Source organism: Agelaius phoeniceus, chromosome 3 (genome assembly GCF_051311805.1).
Source record: "Agelaius phoeniceus isolate bAgePho1 chromosome 3, bAgePho1.hap1, whole genome shotgun sequence".
NCBI classification, from domain to species: Eukaryota; Metazoa; Chordata; class Aves; order Passeriformes; family Icteridae; genus Agelaius; species Agelaius phoeniceus.
Genome location: NC_135267.1, coordinates 59,080,830 through 59,104,387, shown reverse-complemented (window position 1 = coordinate 59,104,387; position 23,558 = coordinate 59,080,830). Strand labels below are relative to the sequence as shown.

Genomic DNA, 23,558 nt, shown 5'->3' with positions numbered 1-23,558 from the left:
CTGAGTATTTGAACAAGACAAGAAACTTGAATTTTGTCAAATTCTAGTTTCTGGCTACAAGCTTCTCTCTCTCTATTTTTTTTTTTTTTTTTTTAATTTACAAGTGCATAAACCGTAACGAGGAGAAGGGAAGCAAACAAAAAGCAAGTAAATTAGTACAGATTTAAGTTCAAACACCAGCTTTGCCTGAAATAACCTGGCATTGGGAGGCACTGCTGGGTAACAGTGCTCCAGACAACGCAGGCAGAACTTTAAAAATAGTAACATGGGAATTATTAGCACACCAGCTTGCTATTCCCCTTCAGCTCCGTAACTCGAGAGGGCTCTGCTTCTGTTAAGCAAAATGCAAGGCACGTCCCGTGGGCAGCATTAGCCCTGTGAGTACAGCACTTCCCACACTGTTAAAAATAACCTTCCTTGTCTCTATGCGCCGGACTTTGGGGCTGCCTTTGCTTTCTGCTTTACAATATCAACACAATTTCCAGGCAAGCTCAGAAAATCTGCTTCATCAAGGTGAGAGTGAGGTGTCCTGTGATGAGGGTTAGGTGACAGACATCCTGTTTATGGCACGCAATCGATCAAGCCAGTGAAGTGTTTCATGGCACCACAATGCTTTGTGGCCTCAGCTGCATTTATCCTGGCAATATCCCTGTGACAAAGCCAGCCCTGGACCATTAGTGCGAGGGGGAGGTGTTGTCGCACAGAAACAACTGTCATAAGGCCACACAGAAGACTGCTGGCACAAGAGCAAGCCTAAATTACAGTTTCAGGAGATAATATCCTTTATCAACTGCATTTTTTTTTCTTTATTGCAGCCCAAGCTCATTTGTATTGGGAGTTCCTCCCTGCCAAACGGGAAATCCCCAGCACAGCACCCAGGTGCAGCAGAGCAGTAATAGACTGGGAGATCCCTGTAATTGCTCACAGGAGGATGCTGTGCAGCTGCTTGGCTGGGAGCACCAGCCCTCAGCTCGGACAGAGACCTCGCAGTGCTGCACAGCACTGAGATACTAGAGCTGAACAGAGCCCTGGGGACAGGAGGGGGGTGAGGCAGGAGGCAGTTCAGTCACCCCTCCTGTGGGCAAAGAAGAGCTGCCAAAGCAGGAGGGGTCAGGTCATGCGTGAAGGATGGCAAGGATGGCCACCAGAGCCTGAAGGCTAAAGGGACAAACAGTGGAGTGTCCCATGGGGGCAAGCACAGCAAGGAGCAGTCTGGGACTTTGTCTGTAACAGGTCAGGAATATTTTATTTTACTTTTCTACTGACCTGGATCAAGCCCTGGTCCAGTGCATGCTACTACCATCTGAAAGCAAGTATGTCAAGGCAGCATTACCTAACCACAGCAGCCAGTTAAACTGAAGAGCAATACATGAATCCAAGGCCAGACTAAGCACTGAAGAAACCTCACATGTGCTACTTCCTTCCCCGAGTATCTATAGGGTTTTAATAGCGTGTTTGAATAATCCAGGTCTTTTCAGGCTACTCGCTGGGCTGGAAACCTTGCAGTCAGGCACTCAGGTCTCTCCTTACCCACCAGCTGGGTCAGAAAGAGCTCCACAAGGTTTTCTGCCATCTCCCAGGCAAAACCAGTGGGGCTAAAAAACCAAGAGATAATGGCTTCATACACAAAACCCTTTAACAACACATCAGGGTCCAACGTTTCTTATTTCATTCAAGTCCATTAAAGCCAGCTCACACAGCAACTCATCTATTGCACTTGTCAGCAAACACTGTTTGAAGCTGACCTTCACTCAGACCACAGCATCCCAAGATCCAATTACAACTCCACTTCCTCCAAGCCCATCCTGAGCTCAGAAATTCACCATTTGGCTTGAGGATTTCAAGCTCTGTTTGCTGACAGTGAATATTGCACACATGAGCCTGACTCTTTATTCTTAGCTAGTTACCAGCAACTGCCTTTGCTTGGTTCATTGATTTATTCTCTTCCTTAGGCTGCTCCAGATGACCTTGCTCTTCTCCATACACCAGGAAGACCATCCTCAGCAGCAAAAAATATTCATGTGTCCTGAATTGAGGCAGGCAACCACACCAAAACACCTCTCCCCACTTCAAATAGCAGAAAGTGCTGCACACATGCCAGGGACAAAGGAGGAAGCAGTGGTCAGTGTAAAAGGAGTATTTTACATAAGGGTACCTTCTGAAATTTTAAGAGTTCTTGGGGTAACAGAAGGTCATTTGAGAGGGTGGGGTTTTTTTCAAATTTAATCCAAGATTTTTATGAGGGAAAAAGCCTTTGGCTTGCCCTAAAAATCAGATGCTAGCATTATCCTGTCAAAATATGGCAGTTTATTTAACTATAAAGGCTATCTTTATTTTTTTCCTCTCTTAATGCTATAGCAACAAGCAGTCACAGATCATCTTACCTAGGCATGTGCTATTTGTTCATCCATCAATATTCCAAAGGTTTTCAAGAATGACCAGCAAGCTGGGAGCCTCAAATTTATGGTGCTCCAGGTGTGAAAGAGTATTATTCTAAAAATAAAGGCCAATTTAAGGTGCCCCATGTGGAACACCAATAAATCAAGGCACTTCAGTCAGTAGTTATTATGAATGCTTCAGCCTTTGGCCTTAACAAGGTTGCAGCAGAATGAGCAGTGTGTGCTGCTAGTAAGAGAAAATCCTCAGTCTGGGTAAGCTTCAAGCTTGACTGTTTAGACTACAAGAACCTTGTACTTGCCCATAGAGTATTCCTCTATGGCATAAAAAACCATCATATCTCTAATGTTCTGGAAGGATAAAGATTATTTTCCCATTAATAATAATAAATACCTTAATCCTATTTAAACCTTTGAAATATATCCAAACAACAACAGTGCCTCAGCAGGATTCCCACTTGTTACATCTGCCACAGCTCCTTCTTCACAAGTGATCTTATACTGCACAGTTCAATTTTTTCAGAGTTATTTTAAAAACACTACATTATTTATGACTCTTGCCAGTGAGTCATAACTGAGAGGTGATGGAAGATGGAAAAAGATAGAGAAATGTGAGCAAAGCTTCTCAGCATTAATTTAGGTGTTTACCTTAAGCAGTAAAACCTCATTAATCCTCAGAAATTAAAGAGGTCAGTGTGCTGTCTCTGATGTGTTCAGCCTAGACAGGGCCTTTGCTACCAGGAGGCAGGTCCAGCTGGAAGGGAAAGATGTTAGAAAGCCACTGAATCAGCCAAGAGATTCCCTGCAGATTTGCTTCATTTTTCCAAGTCACTGCCAGCTTCCTGTAGTTTCCCCCTGAATGCTTTTGACGTATCAGCTGCTGAAAGAACCGACTCCACTCCTTTAGGGAACTAGAAATCAGGGAATAAGGAAGGAAAAATACTGAAATACCATTAGATGTCTGTCCTGAGAAGCACTACCACTGAAGTTTACGAGGGGCGCCGGGATTTCCTTTCCTTCCTTCAAAGAGATTGATCACAACCTGATTTGACAACGTGATCTGACATTAGATACCCGAGACTAATGTCAGCAGACTGTCTTACACAAAGCTTTTGGCACATTGACTGTCCAGAGCTTTGTGAGGAGGAGGAGGAGAGGAAGTGCTGCTCCTTGCTCCTGGCACTGCTGCTGACAGGCTCACCTGACATCTGCAGGTGGGAGCATCATCCATGACCAGGCTTTCAGCCAGGGGCCTTGCTGACACCACTTTAAGTGAGAGCTTGTGAGAGTCTGTGTGTTTTATCTGAGTCCCAGCTGGAGCCAGCAGGCAGGCTGTGCTCACTGGAGTTTTTCTCTTTCCCTAAGTGGTGATGGATAGCACACTGTCATGATCCATGTAGGGATCATCCAAGTAGTAGGAATTAACATCCAGTTTCATGGCAGTGGGTAAATGCAAAATGCTGTCTTATATCCTCTTGTGGGAAACATTTCTCCAAGATCTGCAACACAGGAGACAGATGACAAAATGGCAGACAGAGATTTTTAGGTTGGAACAGAATGGATGGGGCAGAAATCTCAGCCTTGACCCAGGTCAGTGGGCACCAGAATAACAGATGAAGTAAAGAACTAAATTATGTTTAATTAATGCCAACAAATAGGGAGGAAAGTATTTTGTGGTCTTTAAAAACAAGAGCTCAGTCATTTGCTTATATTTACATACGTCTAAGTAAATAACTTCAAGTCTTTCATATGCTGCTGTGGCACTGGCCTCTGGCTCAGCTTCAAGTGGTCTGACACCACATAAACCAGTGGGGTCACCTGCTCTTCCATGCAGACCGGGTCTTTCTCTGGGAACTCTTTCAATTCCTTGCTCCACCCTAAGAGGGGGAGGGTTCCAGTTTCATTTGAATAACTCCCAACAGCACTCACACAAATCTGGTAAAATAGTCCCTGTCCAAAGATGTATACAGAAATTAACTGCTGGTTATCTGTTTCCCTCAGCACTACTGCACTCCCAGATCATGAGGAAAAGATCTGTGGATAACTGAACCCCACACCTAAATTTCTGTCATTTACAGAAAAAGGATATAATGAAAATGTTGCCATTTCAGTTTGCTGCCCCATGGAGCTCCCCTCAAACATGGCATAGAAAGCTGTGTACCCATCTCCCAAATGCCATTACACAGCTCTGAAACCTTCTGCCAAGTTTTGAGCAACTCCTATTCATTTATTAGAGTTGTTTGCTCTCAGTAAGTGACCCTTTTAAAAATGAAGAGAACTCAAAAGACTTTTTTGATTTGTAGGGAGCCCAGCATTTGACAGCCTTCTTCTCTCCCCAAAGGGCAAAATTTGGAAGTATAATTGCTTGGGGTGTTAGCTAGGCTCCACTGCAACTCACTTTCAATCTAAACACATATTAAAAATGAGCTTGCTTCTCTCTGTCCTCAACTATTTATACCAAAAAGAGAGAGCTGGTTGTTTCTAGTACTCACTGAAGAACTGCTTTTTTTCCACCAGGGTCCCTGTGTACTGCAGTAAAGCAGGGATGAAGTATATATAAAAGCCCCCATCACCAACCTACTTTAAAGGCAGGTTGCTTTCCAGCTAATGAAATGAGTAGCCTGCATTGAAATGGATAAAGAGAAAACCACTAAAATGGATAAAGAGTAAACCATCTAATGCCAAGCAACACCAGGATATTTTAATTTTACCTAGCTTGTCTGCCTCGTAGGGTTTTATGCACAAGCAGGCTTGAGCTTCTACCAGCACAGGGGGAGCTCCATGGGCTACATGAGATGCATCCAAAAGGGCACTGTAGCAGATCAAGAGTAATATCAACTCCAGCACCTACAGATGTTATTTCCCTGATTGTCTCTGACTTTAATGCTTTTTATCACAAGCCCAGCATCTTTCTGAGAATTTCTGCTCCTGAAATTGCTGGAGCTGGGAAAGGAAGTTTCAGTTCCCCATCAACAGTACGAACAAATTGCAAGTGGTCCCTGAGAAAGCAACTCAAGGAACAATCAAAGCATTATAAAAGATTCAGGACTCCAGCCTCAGAGTGCCTGTTTTAGTTGTCTTATAATTCCTGAGCACTTGAGATGAGCAAGGTTCAGACAGTGAGGGAGCTTTGAAAGAAGTGAAAGGGCAGCATATTCCTTGCCTGCTGCTTGATCTGGGGCCCCTGCCCCCCTGCATATTTGACAGTTGCTCCACCATTTCTAATTAATAAGACCCAGTGGTTGGATACAAAGGACAACCCCAAACTGATTTTTTTTTAAAGCCAACCTCAAAAATTAGTTCCATCTGAGATTTTTGAACCAAATCTCAGAGTTTTAAGTGCTTCAATTTGGGTGCTAAAACAACTAAAATAAACACACTCTCCTAGGGAAGAGTCTGCTTTGTGTGAGAAGGAGATGTGAAATTCAGGAGTGGGCTGGGCATGATAGCCTAACTTTCTCCAGCAAAGAAAACACAGCAATACTGTGGGTCAGTCTGATTTATTTTATCTCTCTTGAATCCCTGTCTAGTTATCTTTGCTGGTGCTGCAGATGTGGCATAATTTTGACATACCTGAATTTCTGTTGCAAAAGGATGAGAGCAGAAGAGGAAGATTTTGAGGGAGGGTGAAAAGTTGTTAGAGCAGATACTAAATGTTACTATAAATAAAAACTGTAAGAAATACAAGTACTAAATTAATTAGGAAACATCTAACAAGATTAGAACAGAAAAAATCATGCAAATTTCAGGAAGCGCTCAGGTTTTCCAGATTTCAAAGGTAACCAAGAGAGGAAAATTATCAGTTCACTCAACCCTGCCATTAAAACTTTTATTTTTGAGAAGTTGACATATTTTTAAACACGTTGTCCTTGTGCCAAGCACAAAAAACCCAGCCTCAGACTGATTAAGTGCTAAGCTGAACATACAACTTCATAGATGAAGAAATAATCAATACTTTAAATATCAGCTCTTGGCCAAGGCACATCAGAGGACAAAAGAAAGAGCCAACACATGAGGCAAATTATTAAAATTCTAAGGATTTACCATTATAAAACAAGCACTACTGTGGTACATTGTTGATATGGAAACAGAAACACCTTTGAGACAACTCTAAAGAAGGGAATCTTACAAACTAGTTATAGCCTTTTTCCAATATCAGATCATTTTGTACCTGGTTCTAAGTCTAAACCAGCCCCAGAAAAAATCTCCAAAGGTGCTAAAGCTTTTCTTATGACTATGAAACATATATTAAAAGGTTAACTGAAGTTTAGGAGGCATAAATTAAATTAGTTTATAAAAAGGAACATTGAACAGCTTCATTTTCTCACAGAACCAGACACTGCCAGTTGGTAACAGTGTATTTACAGCCATACCCATTTGAAAGGCATGTTTTTTAGGTACCTACATCAGAGGAACAAAGTCATTGGTATGTGTGGGCTGGTAACAAACTACTGCACTTCCCAAATGAAAACATGCTCTTTCCTGATTTAATGCCTGAAAAACTGCAGTATTCCTTAGTGGCAGTGGCAGCAGAGACTGTGCACATCACAAGTCTGCAAAATGCAAAATGAAAAAGGGAGATGACACGTCCTACCAACACTGCCTGAAACACTGGCTTCTTAACAGCCCAAACACTGGATTCAGGATTAAGCAATTTAGCCCGTCTGCAATTACAGAAATGTGCTCATATCTGCAGTACTCTTCAAGGACCAGTACTCATCACCACAGGGTCCCTGCCTGGACCAGCACAAAGCCCAGCACAGCCTAAGAGAAGTAGGTTATTCTCTGACAAGCACTGAGCTCAGGAGACATGAATCTGGTTTTATTTTTTCTTTTCCTAAAGGACACAAGGAATGTGTCCATTTGGTGAGTTTGTGTGTCTGCACCATTCAGCCCTAGTTTCATCACTTACACTATACCCTGAAGTTTCTAAGCAAGAACATTTCTGTGCACTGCAAATGCATCTTCCAGATATTTGGGGGAAAAAAATAAATACCACATTTATATTTCTTTCTCAGAATGTAAGAGAAACTGATTACTCCTAGGAGCTTTGTTCTCTTCCTACTGTCTGTGGCTGAGTTGCATACACACTCTGATGAAAACTTACTCAAGGAAATAAAGAAATAATGCAAAAAGTGAGTAAACTCCAGCAGTATGAGACCATAAATCAGAAGACACTAAAATTTACAGCATTCTTTCTAGTATTTTGGATTGATTTGGTACTGACAGCAGAAACACTGTGGCAGAAATAGCACCATGACACATTTCCATATAGTAGTAAGTCTTTCTCCTAAGAGAAATAATTGAGCTGTCAAACTTGAAGGAATGGGGAAAAATAATGCAGACTGTTGGCAAACACATCATGAGGTACAGGAGACAAAGGGTCCCAAAACTGACTTAGTAACTATTGCTTTGGCAGGCTTGAAATTAAGTCTGGAAAGACACAACAGAAAACATGCAGTTTGTCGGGTTAGTGCAGAAACTGGGCACAAAACTGTTGCAAGAGCCAAAGCCTTGCTGACACTGAATGTAGGATCCTCCTTTAGGAAGGCAGGAAAGCCTCTTGTGCTCTCATCCCCTTTGGCCCTAGAAGGGGTGGTAAAACAAGACTCTGTCCTTGAGGAGGATCAGCTGCTACATTTTTTGCCAAGTAATTATGGGCTTCAAGTCCAACCCAGTAATATACAGTTAGGCAGACTGAAACCTCTGCTAAGGGCTACCACAGGATATTTTTGATTTTGATCTTGGAAGATAAAAAGTTTAACTAAAATACCAATTCAATAAGACCAATTCAATACTACCAAACAAAAGCTGTTAGCTGCACCTCCAAAAGATTTTTTCAGTCTTATATACATTTTTAGGATAACTTTTTAAATAGCTCACTTTCATTAAAAAACTGATGTCAGTTTTTGTTGGAAAACCGTAAAGTCTGTAAACAGTGTAAGTTCATAGAATTTGGCAATTACTTCCACCAAAAAAACCACAAAACAATAAAACCCCATCAGCTCTAGGTTTGATTATTACAAATAGCAATTTCAAAACTTCAGAAACACTCTATTTACACATTGATGACGGAATCCTCCAGTGGCAAAAATAAAATTTGCTGCACTAAGCACTTGTCACATTTTCTCCATTTCAATTTCTCTCTGGCTTTCAACAGCAACTTTAATTACATTCACAATTCCTATTTTCTTACTTCCAGAAAAAATAAAAGTAGTACCATGAACGTCAAATAAAAAGTAGTTGAGTTATATATAAAATGTGTAGCTAGTATTAGTAATCTGATTTAATCACTACATAAGCATGTCATTACATTGCCATAATACATAGAAATCAGTTTCCTATTAGTTTCCTCTGCTTTAACATAAAATCTAGAACCAACCAAAAACCAAAACAAAACAAAAATCCCAAAACAAAACCTAAAACGATCATAGAAAAAAAAAAAACACCAAACAAGCAAAACCCCACAAAGCAGAAGTCTAGAGTTTTAAGGCCTTTGATTACCTTAACTGAAACTGAGTAACTGTCCAATGACATCTTATCTAGAAAAGCATCCAATTTCCATTTGGAGATACTTATAGATGTCAATCTCACCTATTCCCACAGTAGCAAGCTCAAAGGGCTCATCACCATCAGGATGCTCTATTTTCTTCAACACTTCAAGTTTCCTTCCTTTATCTTCCAGACATTTCTCCTCTTCATGCTTTTCTCCAATACATGAAAGCATTGACATCTCTCATTTTCTTTCCATACAGAAATATATGCAGTAACACAAGACTCTTCTGTTTTCCTAACAGGACATTTTCTTAGTGATGTTTTTTCCTGGACTTCCCAACATCTGATTTCTTTTCTGGCTTCCTCCCCAAATCTCAACACCTTTTGAAAAAGTATTGCATGCAGTTACTCAGTACCTGAATACAATCTGTGCAGTATACAGTGACAAATCTTATGCAGCCAAGAAGCAATTTTTCCTTTTGTTACAGCACTTCAGAGTTTTCAGTTCAAAATACTGTTTGTTCAGAATAAGACCTGCATTTTCTTCTAGCTTCCACTCAAATAGGTTTTTTGTTGATGTAGCTAGAAATTTTTTTGTACCCTGGAGCTGCATGTTGACATTAAGACTGTCTTGAATCTGAAAAACCATTTAGAAATAAATTGCTGAGTAATTTCAATTTCACTTATGCTATTTTACCTACCAGCATAAAGTACTAAGAATTCTTACTAAGACTCTGTGTCAAAGAGCTTCAAGTGCACAAACAGGACAGATATTTTGCTCCTGCTTCTCTTGACCATATTCTCTGAGAATAGAAAAAGTCTCCCTTCCACATTCTGCATGATGTTCCCTGCATGAATGGCAACTTCAGGAGTAAACCCCATTGTTGGGGGGAAGGAACAAAAATAAGACTGGCAGGCAAATGGCTCATGTCCTTTCTTCTGTGCCACAGGAAAACAGCACCCTGTCACTGCAGCCTCCTGAGGCACACTCAGTATAATTATACAAGCACTTTGCTTTTCTTTCTAAGCCAACTGTCAGGTCCTGCTGTAAAACATGCAAAAGCTAATTATGTCATGAAGCAGATTCCAGAAACACATGCTCTTGAAGGCAATTTTTTAACACTGCAAGGGCACTTCAATTCCAAAACAAAAACCTCAGCTTCACTATGTATTTATAAGAAGGAACTTCAGTTTCTTTCATTAGCCACTTAAAAAGCCCAGAGGAAACTCTCATTGCAGCAACTTGGCCCTTCTCATGAAAGCTGTCCAGCCAAGACAGTAAAGAGACTGAGCTGTAAGATTTAATTTCAAGTTGTTTCAGTAACAGAGTGCTATTTATATGCTCCTTGAATATTTCCCCAGAGCCAAGAACACCCACGCAGTATAAAGACATAAAGCACAATTAAATCTTTAGTGAATGGGTCAATTCCCCCCTCAGTAACACCAAGGCCAAGAGTAGCTCCATTAAGTAAAAATTAGTAAGAATAAGACCCCACAAGTCCCCAGGAAAATCAGGCCAGCTGCAAACAAAAGCTATTTAGAGCTTGGTTTTGCTCCCTGACAGTTCTAAGACAGCAAAACCTGTGGTGCTGGAGGAAACTCTTCTCAGAAGTGACTTTGCCCATCAACAGTAAGGACTGTCCCAGCCTTCACCATTTCTAAGTGCACCACCAAACCTATTAGTTTTAGAAAGGGTACACTGCTACTTTCCACAGCTACTCAGTGCAAGATGAATAGGATAAAAGACATAAATGTGTCATGAGTACAGTTGGGTGGACAGCTTTTAGCCAAACAACATGAAAGAAAAAATATTTGTGGATAGCATTTTTTGCTGGAGGTAATAAGAGATCTGGTATAGTTGCCATTAATTGACATCTGATTTGGCACACGGTTATTATAAAGGAAAAAAAAGTGATATTTGAAATTGTCAATGAAGTCACAAAATGCATCAGTGAATGTGAAAATTACTAGAACCCTTATTGTTCCAACTGTGGCTTGTTTCAGACTCCATTTCAATAGAGGACATGAGAACTGCCAGCAAGTCCAAACCAGAGATAAATTGCAACTTCAGCATGATACAAGATTTAAATTTAAAATGCTGCAGGTGAGTATTTTCTCAGGAGTGCTGGAAATTCTTGAGGATCCAAAAAGGTGCCTAGAGGAAGAAAGGTAGAGTGTCTCCTTCTGAAAGATCCCCTTCTGCCACACCTTCACTAGGAAACTGAGAACCACTGAAGTAAGCCTTCCCCTACAGTCCATCTCTGGTGGACAAAAAAAAATCTGAATTTGTCAGCATTTATCTGAAAGAACTTCTAAGCTTTTTTCCCCCACCCTTTGTTAAATTCCCTAAGGCACAGGGAAGGAAAGCCTCATCTGGAGGAGACTTTCAAATGTGCACCAGGTTACAGGAGTGTGAGTGATACTGGGCACATTAAAAGCCAGTTAGAGTCAATACAGCTGAGTTCCCATGTACTTACCAGCTTACAGGCTTCTCTTTTTGACAAGCAGTTCCATTTACAAACCTACTCAGCAACAGTAGTCTTGTAAAGTGTACATGTAACAAGTCACAAGTTGTTCCATTTATTTGAGTAAATATCTGGTAAATAAAATCATCAGTAAACATTACAAAATTAAATACATTAAAAAAGCTTGCCAGTATACATAAAATTCACAAACATGTACTTCTTTTGAAAAATAAAATATGTTCAGAGCACCCTTGATATAAAATGCCTGACTAATGTCACCTACCAGTAAATGGTAGCTTGTCAAACATTCTAGTTAGGACATTTTCCAGAAGGGAGCAGGGATCTCTGCTCTTGCTCTTACAAGTAAGAGAGCCCAAGTTAAGAAGTCTCCCACTTCTCAGGGCAGAGCCATAAACAAAGGCTGTATTACTCTTTGCCTACCTTTATAGGAGAGGAATCTGCATTTGATTAAGACCACATCATTAAATGCAATACAGTACTTGCAATTCATTTTGGTATCACTGCCTTCCCTCCAGCATGAACCAGCTTTTAAATGCTCATGGACATTTCTCTAGATATCACTCCAGGCCCATTTTCAGTATAGGTCAGCACAGCTCCAAGACACCATGAGGTGGAGAGGAAGCGATCCTGGCAAAGCATCAAAGTCAATCAAATAACTTTTAATTCTACAAATTGAGCCCTTAAAATTCCCAATTTTCATATGCTGCAGTCTAAACAAGGAGATATGATGAGATTCTTCACTGGGCTGCTTTAAGGGTATTTAGAAAAATGGCAGCATTCATTTTAGTAATCTAAATTGGTACCTTTTGGTAGCAAATTTGCAATAACCACCATTTAAATAATTTACTATAACAAACTTCTCCTTCCATCCATGTGAAACAGTATTCACAACCCACTTTAAAATTTATGTACAGACAAGCACAAGAAACTTGACATCCATGAGTTAAATGTACAACCAACTTAAGAAACGTTATCCAACTAGTTGCAAGGAGAAGTCTCCTAGCTCTGTAAATTTACAAGATCTTCTGGTTCACCACACAGGCTTGCTGCCCCTCATCTCTAACTCTTGGATTCTTCACTTGCTTCAGAAATCCTCCAGGTGAAAGTTGAGCAGCATCCAAATTGTTGATATTTTTGATAAAAAATAATTGACACTTTAAAAAGAACCCTTAAAACACACCAAAAAAATTCCTTGAGTCAAAACTGAATAAAATCAAAAAAGTTGTGGAGAAAGACAATTATTTTAATAAAGGTCTTGTATTCAAAGTCCCTTTTCCCTTGCCATGTCTTTTACAGAGTGCTATTACTTTGAGTTATTTATATACTCTTCTTTTGAGGGGGACTGAGTTTCCTCATTCCTCTTATCCGAGTTAGCAGCTCTTTGATAAATTCCTAGGAAAAAAACAGAAAACATAAGCAATTTTAATGATCCCACAATACTATAATCAAGTTTTTTTAAAAATACACAAATGATATATTTTTATTTAAGCTTCTACTGCTAAGCTGGAATTTCTCTGACCTGATCACCAGGAACCTTATACACATCCTTTCCATCCAGCAGAAGTGTGAACAATGAGCTTTTCCTTGTGATTATGCTGGCTCAGTTATAACCCATCTTTCAGGCTTTTACTGCACAGGGCCTTATACCAACTACTGAATGAAGCAAAACCTGTGGCTGGATACAATGCAAACAGTCAAAGCAGCCTTGCACAGCTTAAGCCTGCACAGAAAGCAGCACTCTTGCCAAAGAGGTGTTTCTCTTGCCACTCTCCATGCTGGAGCTAGTATTTTGGTTGGCTGCATAGTGAGCTGTACAAGAAAGCTGATCTGGCTAAAAAACTCAGGTGTTTTTCCTCTTGCCCTGCTACTTTCCAAGCTGGCTCAGCTCTCTGACCTGGCCCACCACTCAGCCCACACTAACACTTGTGTCAGCCCAAGGCAAGGCAGGAACAAGGAGCCAGAGGTAGCACCACTGGTTTATCATGGGTTGAACTAGTTGCAAACTAAGTCAATGACACTACTTTGAAAACAAAAAAACAAATGCCCCCCCCCCCCAAAAAAAAAAACCCAACAAACTAATTAACGGACTAGGCCTTTATACACAGTGATATTTTCCTCAGTTTCAGCAGATTTCCTCTTTTTAAACTGTGTGAGAACTGTGTGAGAAGCTTACAGATTTGCATCATTCTCTGAAATTCTTCTGGTATACAATTTCTTGCAGGTGCATTAAAAGCTAAATGACCTCCTTACTGTCACATTGGGAAAATAATGTTTATCCACAGCACTGTGTATGAACCTACAAAAAGGTTCTTCTCAGCTAGCTGTAAACATGGAATGTAATTATTCAGTTAGGTTGATATGAAAAGCCAGGTTGGACAGGGCTTTGAGCCCTGTAGTAGTGGATGGTGTCCCCAGCCCTTGGCACTCAAACTAGGTGATCTTTAAGGTCCCTTCCAACCCAAACCATTCTATGATTCTATGAAACAACTAAAAGCATGATTTCCTGGATGAATGCTTGAAGTTAAAAATTCCAGTGAACAAAGTCACCACTTAAATGACAACAGTACCTTCCAAAAAAGGTCACACTGAAACATGTATTACAAGGTGCTACATTTTGTGTAAGGAACATCTGCATAAATGTGTATTTTAAATTAAGAAATATGTCAGGTTTTTCTGGTGGCACCATGGTCCCAACAAACCAATTTCCTTTCCTGACAGATTATGCACATCTATAGTGAACTGCATGTACTGTTGCACCACAATTATTGTTGCATCCACCCTAACTGTGGCTGCAAAGAACAGCAGCAAAGGCAGAGCAGCTACACAACAGTGGGGTTTCCATTCTGAACTAAGCAAAGGCCACTTCAGGAATACATCTATGCATATCAATATCATGCTTCCCATCTGGACAGACAGCCTAATCACATGATCAGAAAAACAGGTTTCTTATGACCCCCAAATCCTCTCCCTCCATCCTCTTGAGGCTGTCTTACTTCACAAAGGCACAAACCACTGCAACAATATCAAGTTTAAACTTGTCACAGTCTAGTACTTCTCCACTGAAAAATCAGAAGGAAGAAGACATGCTTACCCTAAAAATTCACAGCTTTCAACAAACTTGGCATTATTTCTGTGTCATCCTATCATCATTGTAAGGATCTGTTAGATAATGCAAAACTATATAGCATGGTGCTGCTTGAAACACACAAACACACTTCAGGATTTTTTACTATCAAACTTATATAAAGCCCTGCAGTACAATCATTAGAGAAATAAAGCAGTCTTAGAAGATTTTTACTTGGGATTAGTGTCATTTGTATCTCCTCTCAGCACAAGCCTTTCCATTTAAATAAAACCAACAAACTGTACTCCCATCAGATTAGGACAGCTTTGGAGAAGAATGGGCTGAAGTGCAGTTCTTCCCTTAGAAAAACTTTTTAATTGTCTGTTCAAGCCACAAATACTCTGCAAGAAGCTACTGCATCTGGAAAATCTCCAGCAGCTTCACTGAAGTAAGAGCCTTATAGGAAAGGACATCTGCAGAGTGGACAGGAACACCTATGGCACTCTGCAGTCATTAGGGATATCCCACCCTGCCATTCCTCTCCCCATTCTCCCACAGCTCAATAGAGTCTGGAGCAAGTTTCCCTTAGATATCAAATGCAGCCAAGGGTCAGTTGCTTTTTAATACGACATTATAGCAAAAGAGAGGAATCCCCCCCCCCCCCTTAACTTTGAAGAGTTATCAAAAGCACCTTCTTTTACAAAACAAAATATTTGCTTGAAGTTTTCAGGTAAGTTTAACACCATCCAGAAACTTAATGCTGCCAAAATAAACCAAACTGTAGGGTCAACCCTCTAAAGGAGATCTTCAGCAACTGCAACTATTCTTAAGGCAGAGAAGGCATTCATTTGAAGGACATATAATAATATTAAAGGCTTTATCCCCAGAAACTTTTTTTCCTTGAAATTAGGGTCTGCAGTACCAAAGAGTAAAACCCAATAAGAGCATTTTGCATGTGGCAGACATTCTGCATAATGCAGTAGCACTGTTGTGCACTTCCACAGACACCCAAGCCACAGCACTGGTTCAGCACATTTCTGATTTAAGCATCACTTTGCATCTGACACTCACATGGAGCTGGCTGTCATCAACACAGTTGTGCTCTGGTATTTGTGCCTTTCTTGCTTTGCTTTTCCTTCTCCATGAAGGAAAATCAGCATTCTAGAAAAGATGCACATTTTCCCTCATGGAGGCAGGAAAGCAGACTTCACAGCATTTCAGTAAACCTTCACTTTATAACTAACCACTTCAGGTTTATGTCAGCAATACCCATTTTGTTTTCTTATGCCATTGCTCAAAAATTGCAGTGTTGTTCCTTGTGGCCATTTGAGTCAAAACTTAATATCTTCATCTATCTCTACCTTGTACACAAAAATCATTTTACACAGAGCATTTTACCGAAATCCCCCCTAACAAGATATGCTGAAATTTAGCATCAGACATTTGAAAGCTGATCATGTACTAATCTATGTTAAAAGCACTTCTGTAATGCAGCTTGAATTATCTACCTATATATACTGATTTACCTCATGGAGTTAAAAAACAAGAATAATTCAGTTAAGGATTCAAAAACTTATTCATTATTCCTTGAAGGTTTACACAGGCTACATGCACTTGTAATAAAGAAAAATCTCACACCAGCACTTTGTGCCTTGGTAAATAAAATGAAAAATAAAGTCTTTAGAAAGAGCAAAAACGTATGCAGACTTAGTTTAAATTCTTTTTTACAGATTTTCTGCAAGGAGGCACCCTTATTAAAAGTATTGAGAGTCTTTTTAATTTGTAATACTAAATCATTGTTTCTAGAAGATATCTTTCTAATTCTAAAGGCAAATTTTAATGAGAGACAGACTAAATCTATAGTTCATTAGAACTCATCTATATTCAGCCTTAGGCAAAAAAATAATAAAGGCAAAAAAACAAAGGTGAAATGATAATTCAGGAAAGGGGAGGAAATCACTTCACCTCTCTGCTTTCATGGTGTGACTCATTGTTTTAATAAGGTCATTTGACAGACAATGAATTCCAGGCTTCCTATTCAAGTCTTCCAATTAATTCTGGAGACTAATTAGACTCTGCCTCTCCAGATTTCTCTTCCTCAAACAGTACACATGTAGTGGGACTAGTTTTTAAACTAAAATTTAGAGTTCTAGTTCTCCTGCTTCACTAGAGCATGAAATGAACCCTAAGTCAGCTTTCCTTTACAGCTTTACTTCCCTGTAGCCAGGTCAAAAACCAAGATTAACTGTTTGCCCAAGGCTATTTCTTGGAGATGGCTTTATTAGTTGGATGTAAAAACTAAAGTCAGCCTGGAGAGCAATCCCACAGCTATTTGGGAAAGAACCTTAATAATAACCCATCTTACTGCCAAACACCTTCTCTTCCACACAGGCTCAACGCCCCCCAAAGCCAATTGTACAGAGAAAAAGGAACTGTTCTCCCTGCTTTGGGAGAAAAGGGCCAGAAGATGCCTTCTATTAGCAAGAAGCAATGCAGCATCTCTGTAGCCTCACTGAATGATGCCCTCAACATGCCCTCTCCCGTGAGGCCACAGCACCATCAGTGTCCAGAGGACGACATTTTTGCAGCACTTTTTGGTGAGCTCTGCATGAGGCACTAACTACATACCACAAAGCTTAGCTACAGTTGAGACTGGCAGCCCAGTGAGCCTCCAATTCAGCAGCATGTAAACAAGCACAGCTTATTCTTGTCAAATCACCCCTTGCTCTTCCCTTCTGATATTGCTGTGGGTATAAGTTGTGTTCATGATTACTTGCAGAAATGAAAACATGCAACCTTAATTCCCTCCAATGCTGTAGTACAATATAGGGCAGATCTCAGCAGGCACATAAAAAGTTTTAGTTCACTGAATTCAGTGGTCAAATGGATGAACAAGAAATCATGTTTTACTTGAAATGCATCTGCCTGCATTGCTTTTAAACAATCATGTTTTCTAACCTTTTTTCTCTACAAATTCTCTTATTTCATTTCAAGTAATATGGACATAAAATACATTTGCTGTGATTTAATAATTTACCACCCATCATCTGCCCTGGCTTGCCCAGATGTAAGGCAGCACACTGCATTGAGGCTTTAGGACACATCTGCAGTGACTATTGCTTCTTGTGGGTATTCTACATATTGCTGCCTTGCAATAGAAAAAACAAACAGTAACATTAACTGGAAATAATTGATAACATATTAGGAGCAAAATAAACATAAGGTCCTTCAAACCTTATGGTTTGGGGTTATGGGGTTCTGTTTCAGAAGCATTGAGCTTTCTATTCATGCCTGTATACTAAAAACATACACTATGTCAATACATACACAAAACAGCTTTTATCTTTAAAACCACAGTGCCTAGACAACTCTAAAAAGTTGCATCACAAGCCTGTCATTTGCTCCAACTAGGAATTAAACTTGGGGAAACATACAGTTAAGCAAATGCATCTCTACCTTTTTCAAAAGTGTTAGAAGCTGCTGAAATAGTCCAACCACTGGAGTAATAGAGTAGTCAATAATAAAATCTCTGCCAAAGTTCTCCAGAAAATATGCACAACAATTCAACATAGTTTGTTTGCAAACCATATTAAAAATTATTACTAGAAGCTTCCAGCTATGCAACTTCCTTTTATGATGAAATTTCATCTCCTTTTTCTCCCATTTTGCACTAAGTGAAGAATTGTACTAACAAAATAGATTTAATCCTGCCTGAGTGGGAGAGATCTCCAGCTCATTCATCTCAAGCTTTGTATATTTCTATAAGAAAAGAAGTAAATAAACTGCAAATCTAATTTATTCAGTTCTCTTCAAACACTCATTATCTGCAGACCTTGTGTTGCTCAGCTGCATCTTTTGGAGCCAGTGAGCATAAAAATTGCCCACTCATTGGATTTCTTTCCCATAGCAGTTTAAGAGTTTCCTTGTCATTTTTCCTGTCATCACTTTGACTTTCCCACTACTGGAAGCTCTGATTCACATCAGCCATAAATACTTCAAATTTTCTCCAATGCCCAGTCTGAATAAGTGGCCTTGCTGTTACCAATAGCAGAAATAACAGCAATACAGATTTAGTCAGCCTTCTTCAAAATATGTGTCTTGAAAAAACCTCATGGATTTCACAATCACAACTGTCTTCCTGTCCTAAATAAGAATCTATTGTGAAGTATCTAAAGATCATCAAGATTGCAGATTATATTTAAATCTGTTATATTCACTGTGAACATATTAAGATTCTCCACCATCAGGTGATGACAGAGAACATCAGACAGAGCTGAGACAGCAACTCAACAAAGGTCAGAGTGAGATTTTCCACAAGTGACATGTGGGACTGTATGAAGAACTGACTGGCACACAGATGATGCAGGATGAGGATGCTGCTCCCTGCTCCTCTTCAATTACAAAAGTTCAGATCCAAAATTTGATTACGGCACTGATTTAGCAGATACTAAATCCTTTGTGTACTTAATGATTCTTTATATAAAGGTCCCACATTAAGCATATTTCCATACAAATTAAAACAGCTATAACTGCTACCTAAGAAAAGCTTTTAATACTTTAAAGTACATTCAACAGTCTAGTGAAATTTCCATTAGAAGAAAGGTTTTGTAACAGTTCCTCATTAGTTACTGTCAGCTACTATCTTTGGCCAAATTATTAAAGAAGTTGGGAACTCTTTCCATGTTTTAAATGACCTGGATAACTCAGCTTCCTCATGAAAAGTCAATCCAGGATACATATAAACATTCCTCAGTCTTTCCTTAACCTTTAGTCTAAATGGAAGATACTGAGCAAAACTGACTTAAGATATACATTTTCAGGTTTAGAGGGTTTTTTTCACAGCTGGGTAAGAGCTTTGAGTCAAGCTTTTTGCCTATACTATTTTTCTTTATGTTCTGAATAGCAGGGACATCATTTTACACAACTTTTCCCCCAGTTAGGTATCACTACCTTTTGCAAATTGTATAACTCTTTATGATAAAACCCCTAGTGCACTTGACAGACTGTATTTCATTGGTCAGGAGAAATTCCATTAGCTCATATCCATTCTCCACAAATCCTCTAAAAATCCTTTCACAAGCCAACTACCTCAAGAGTTTTGAATTGTCTGTAAATATAAAAAAAGATTGCAGATTTTCTAGTCAAGGTGTGGATCCTTATATAGCAAGTTTAAGTCAACTAAAAGGCTCTTTAGACCACACATGGCAGGACAAAAATCATTATTTTTAAGTGGCCTAAGCTAGCAGCCATGCAGTATTACTGAGCTCAACATGCCATAGATGAAGAAAAGTTGCTATTGTAAAACAGTCCTGGGATGTGACTCATTTTGGAAACTAACCTCACAGAATCAATTAAGTTGGAAAAGGCCTCTGAGATTGAGTCCAAACTACGACCAAACACACCTTGTCAACTAAACCATGGCACAAAGTACCTTTCCTAGAACACTCCATGGTGGTGACTCCACCATCTCTTGGCAGCCCATTCCCACATCTACCAACCCTTTTGTGAAGAATTTTTTCCTAATGTCTAATCTAAACTCCCCTGCCATAGCTTGAGGCTATGTCCTCTTCTCCTATCACTAGTTCCTGGGAGAAAAGGCCAACACCATCTGCCTACAACCTCCTTTCAGCTGGTTGTAGAGTGAGTGGATTAAGTACCCTCTCAACTTGACTATCTCTATAGATTGTCAAGGAAGATGAAAATTCTCACAGATAAGGGAGCTGCCTCCATCCCATTCACAAAGGACTGAAGACACAGGTCACCAGTTCAGTACTAAAATCTCACCTTGATCCAGGTGCCTCAAGGGCAGACAAGGATGTGTCCAGAATGTTGTTTCCTGAGAACTGCCACACCAACTCAATTTACCAGTATGGCACAAATCTTCCCTGTAGTTCTAGAACCAAGGTTTCCAGTGGAACACTCACTGCCATCTGTCATGTATCCTTATCAGCTCTCTGAAATTTGTCCTTGCATTGTGTCAAACTTCACAGCTAAAAAAATCATTCACATGGCATGTTTAGCGAAGAAGGAAGAAGAGTGATTATTGGATCTCTGCCTTCTTCCTCTGCCTTCAGATAGCACAGAGATAAGAGGTCAGCACTTGACTGACTGGTAAGCCCTTGGCAACCCGTTCCTCCAACCTAGCCATGACTTCAGCTTTCTCTTACTACACCAGGCTCCATATGCTGCATCCATCTTCACACCTATCTTAAGAAGAAGCACCAAGGTTCAATGGCACTTGCTTAGAGAAGGCTGGAGAAGCTGAAGACTTGGCATTATGGCATCTCCATAAAGGAAGATGTGTGTTATCTGCTGTAGGGCAACCGAGACAACAAACACACAACAAACTCTACAAGTGTTATCAGCTGAGTCTTTCTGGGTCAATTCCCCACTGTCAAAATGTTTGTACCAGCAACCATAATAGCAATTCTGGAGATTCTTCCCAATCTACCATAGGAGTCAATAAAAATGGAAAATCCTTGAAGAAAATATCTCATGGACTGTGAAGTGCCTATTCAACCATACCAGCAGTTCTTCCTGATAGTCTGACTATCCTTAAGCCCCACCAGTTTATGTGGCTACAGCCACAGATATTACAGAAGAACCAACCTATTTGAAGCCTTATTTCAAAACCAAACACCTGGCTTCTAGTCACGCACAGCTGAAAGGTCTGTGAAAAGAGGAATCCTGTAAGCCAACCCATCTATAAAACACTGTGCAGCAGCCACTTCTGGGAAAGAATTGACTATGTTTATGAAACTAAGTGACCCATCACCTAGACTTTTGATTTTTACAGTGAGTCGAAGGGGTTTCTTTATAATATTTACTCTTCCTAGTAAGCACACATTACTGTATGAAAAGCAGGCACTAGACACATCAATAGGTACACAAGTTAAAAGTTGAGTAACTAAATCCTGCTAGTACAGGTTATCTCACAATTTTATTCAAGTCCATTCACACAAACAATTAGCCAAGCTGCATATCTGTATAAAGGTTCTCAGAATAAATGTTCCTGTCCTAGATAAAATTAAATGATTTCACAGTGAAGAGCACAGTCCAACATGCAAATAATTTAGTCATCTGATGATAATTATATTTAGTTTTATTGTAGCATAGCAGCTTTATAAGTCAGTATAGTCAGAAGGACATTACAGCAAACAATATTGATAGTTCAGCTGGAATGACCAGCAGCTCCTCCACAGGGTACAATCACATTCCTACTGTAGCTAAGTGACAGGCACAAACATTTTTAGGATAAAAAGCTCCAAGTCTATCAGCTAGCCATTAATATTAATCTAATTACTTTATCATAAGAATAAAAATAAAGTTACTTTAGCTTGAACATAACTACAGTTTCCACAGGTTAATAGCATTTTAAAAAAGTCTTTTACCTCTGTTGGTTTGTAGCAATCTACAAGAGTTTCCTAGAAGCAAAATATGAAAGTGTCAGTATCCATACAGAGTAATAGTGAACATAAACAAGTCATGGTATAAAACCTGGCAAGGGAGGGGAGAAAGAAAATAAGCAAGAACAGAAATCACTGAATGAAGATGTTAGTGAAAACCCAAAGTTATACAAGTCACCTTTGCTCCCTATATGGATCAGAATGATTTGTACCAGGAGAGAAATAATGGCTTTTTTCTCCAGGTAGAAAGTTACAAAACCCCTGTCTCCAAGGAAAACTGAGAAGAGGAGGAGAATCCCAGAACATTTCTGCCAGGAACAGACATGTGAAAGGCAGCTTTCTGTGAGGACATGAGAGTCTTTGCAATGCAGAAATAGAGACGTTAGTAATTCCTAGCAGGGCACTCCTAGCAGGGGGCTGCTGCAGCTAGTTCAGGCAGAAGCAGCAAAGCTATTTATGAACGCTGAGCAAACAGCCTGGGGCCATGCCCCAGTCTCTGTGGCTGGCCAGCGGGCACTGAGAAATGGGTGCTTAGAGGCACGAAAATGAGATGTGCTGCATCAAAGCACCACATTAGTCACCTCTCAGGAGCAAGCTGAGGGCAAGCCACGACTCTAGAACACTTTTCTTAGTGCATCTGAAAACATTATAAATGGAGATATTTCCTATTGGTTTTATATATTGATTTAGAGAGAGATTTATATTAAGGCAATGATAATTCTTTTCTTTCCCCCCCTCATTCTTCCATTCATTAATTCCTACCTCACACAAGATTCAAAAGTTTAGAGAGCTGGTTTAAACTGTTTAATTTTGGCAGATAGCTTTAGAATTTCCCAACTAATTCCTGTTCCTGACCATCTTACCCTTTCTTTCAACTTTTTGATGGGTTCCAATTTCTTTCTGGTATAGAAAGAAACAATTGCCAGTAGTCTAAGCACAAGGGAAGATTTCTGGTCTGTATACACATTTTTCCTGCTGAAGTGAATCACAGAAACTACTGGTCATCATAACTGACTCTCAGTCATATAGCTTTTTCCATGTGCTGTTCTTCATTTTCCTATGTTTTCTGTTCTTTATTTTATATACTTATACAAATTAGAATGAGGCTAATTTGGCTTAGCATATTTCCCTCTATTACTGGGATCTTTGAACTTTTATTTACTATTGTTATCATCTATCTTCGAAAACACTTTTATCTAAAAGGATTTGATTAATTTTGAACAGTCTGGTAGACTATGCTAGACTGGATCTAGGAATCTCTCCATTCTAATTCTACATTTACAGTGGATTCAATCAAACATAAGATATCGATCCAGATGCATTACTTCAGCCACCTTCCAATTTAAAATTATAAAATAACATTACCTGTAATTTGAGAGCTCTCTCCTCTTCATTGGCTGCATCAAGGAGGTCATCAATGTCAATTTCTACCTCTGGCATTTCTTCTTCCTGAAATGCAAAAAGACCCATTTAGTCCATAGAGCTATCTTTTAACTAACCCCAAAGCAGCCTAGTGATAACACACAAACCCATCTTCCTGGAGCCAGACAAGGAAATCAGTAGGGGATGGTGGCTTCATTCCTTGCTCCTAGGCCAGCATCAGCCAAGTCCCAGCCTCACAGAAGGTGACAGTTCTTAAGAAATCCTTTGCTCTCAGCCATGATATGTTACTAACTCATGGCCAGCAGGACAAGTCATGCTACTCTCACAG

At 39.7% G+C, this 23,558-nt stretch overlaps 1 protein-coding gene across 1 annotated transcript in view; it reads right to left on the bottom strand.

Annotated features, from left to right (window-relative positions):
* Positions 1-11,448: 11,448 nt before the first annotated feature.
* Positions 11,449-23,558, bottom strand: part of PPP1R14C (protein phosphatase 1 regulatory inhibitor subunit 14C) — a 51,500-nt gene continuing 39,390 nt past the window's right edge. The window contains exons 2-4 of the mRNA XM_054629491.2: positions 23,213-23,296; positions 21,833-21,865; positions 11,449-12,769 (exon numbers count right to left, since the gene is read on the bottom strand). Of these exons, the coding sequence (XP_054485466.1) occupies positions 12,695-12,769; positions 21,833-21,865; positions 23,213-23,296 (192 nt within the window). The 3' untranslated portion in view covers positions 11,449-12,694. The remainder of the gene's footprint in view (positions 12,770-21,832; positions 21,866-23,212; positions 23,297-23,558) is intronic.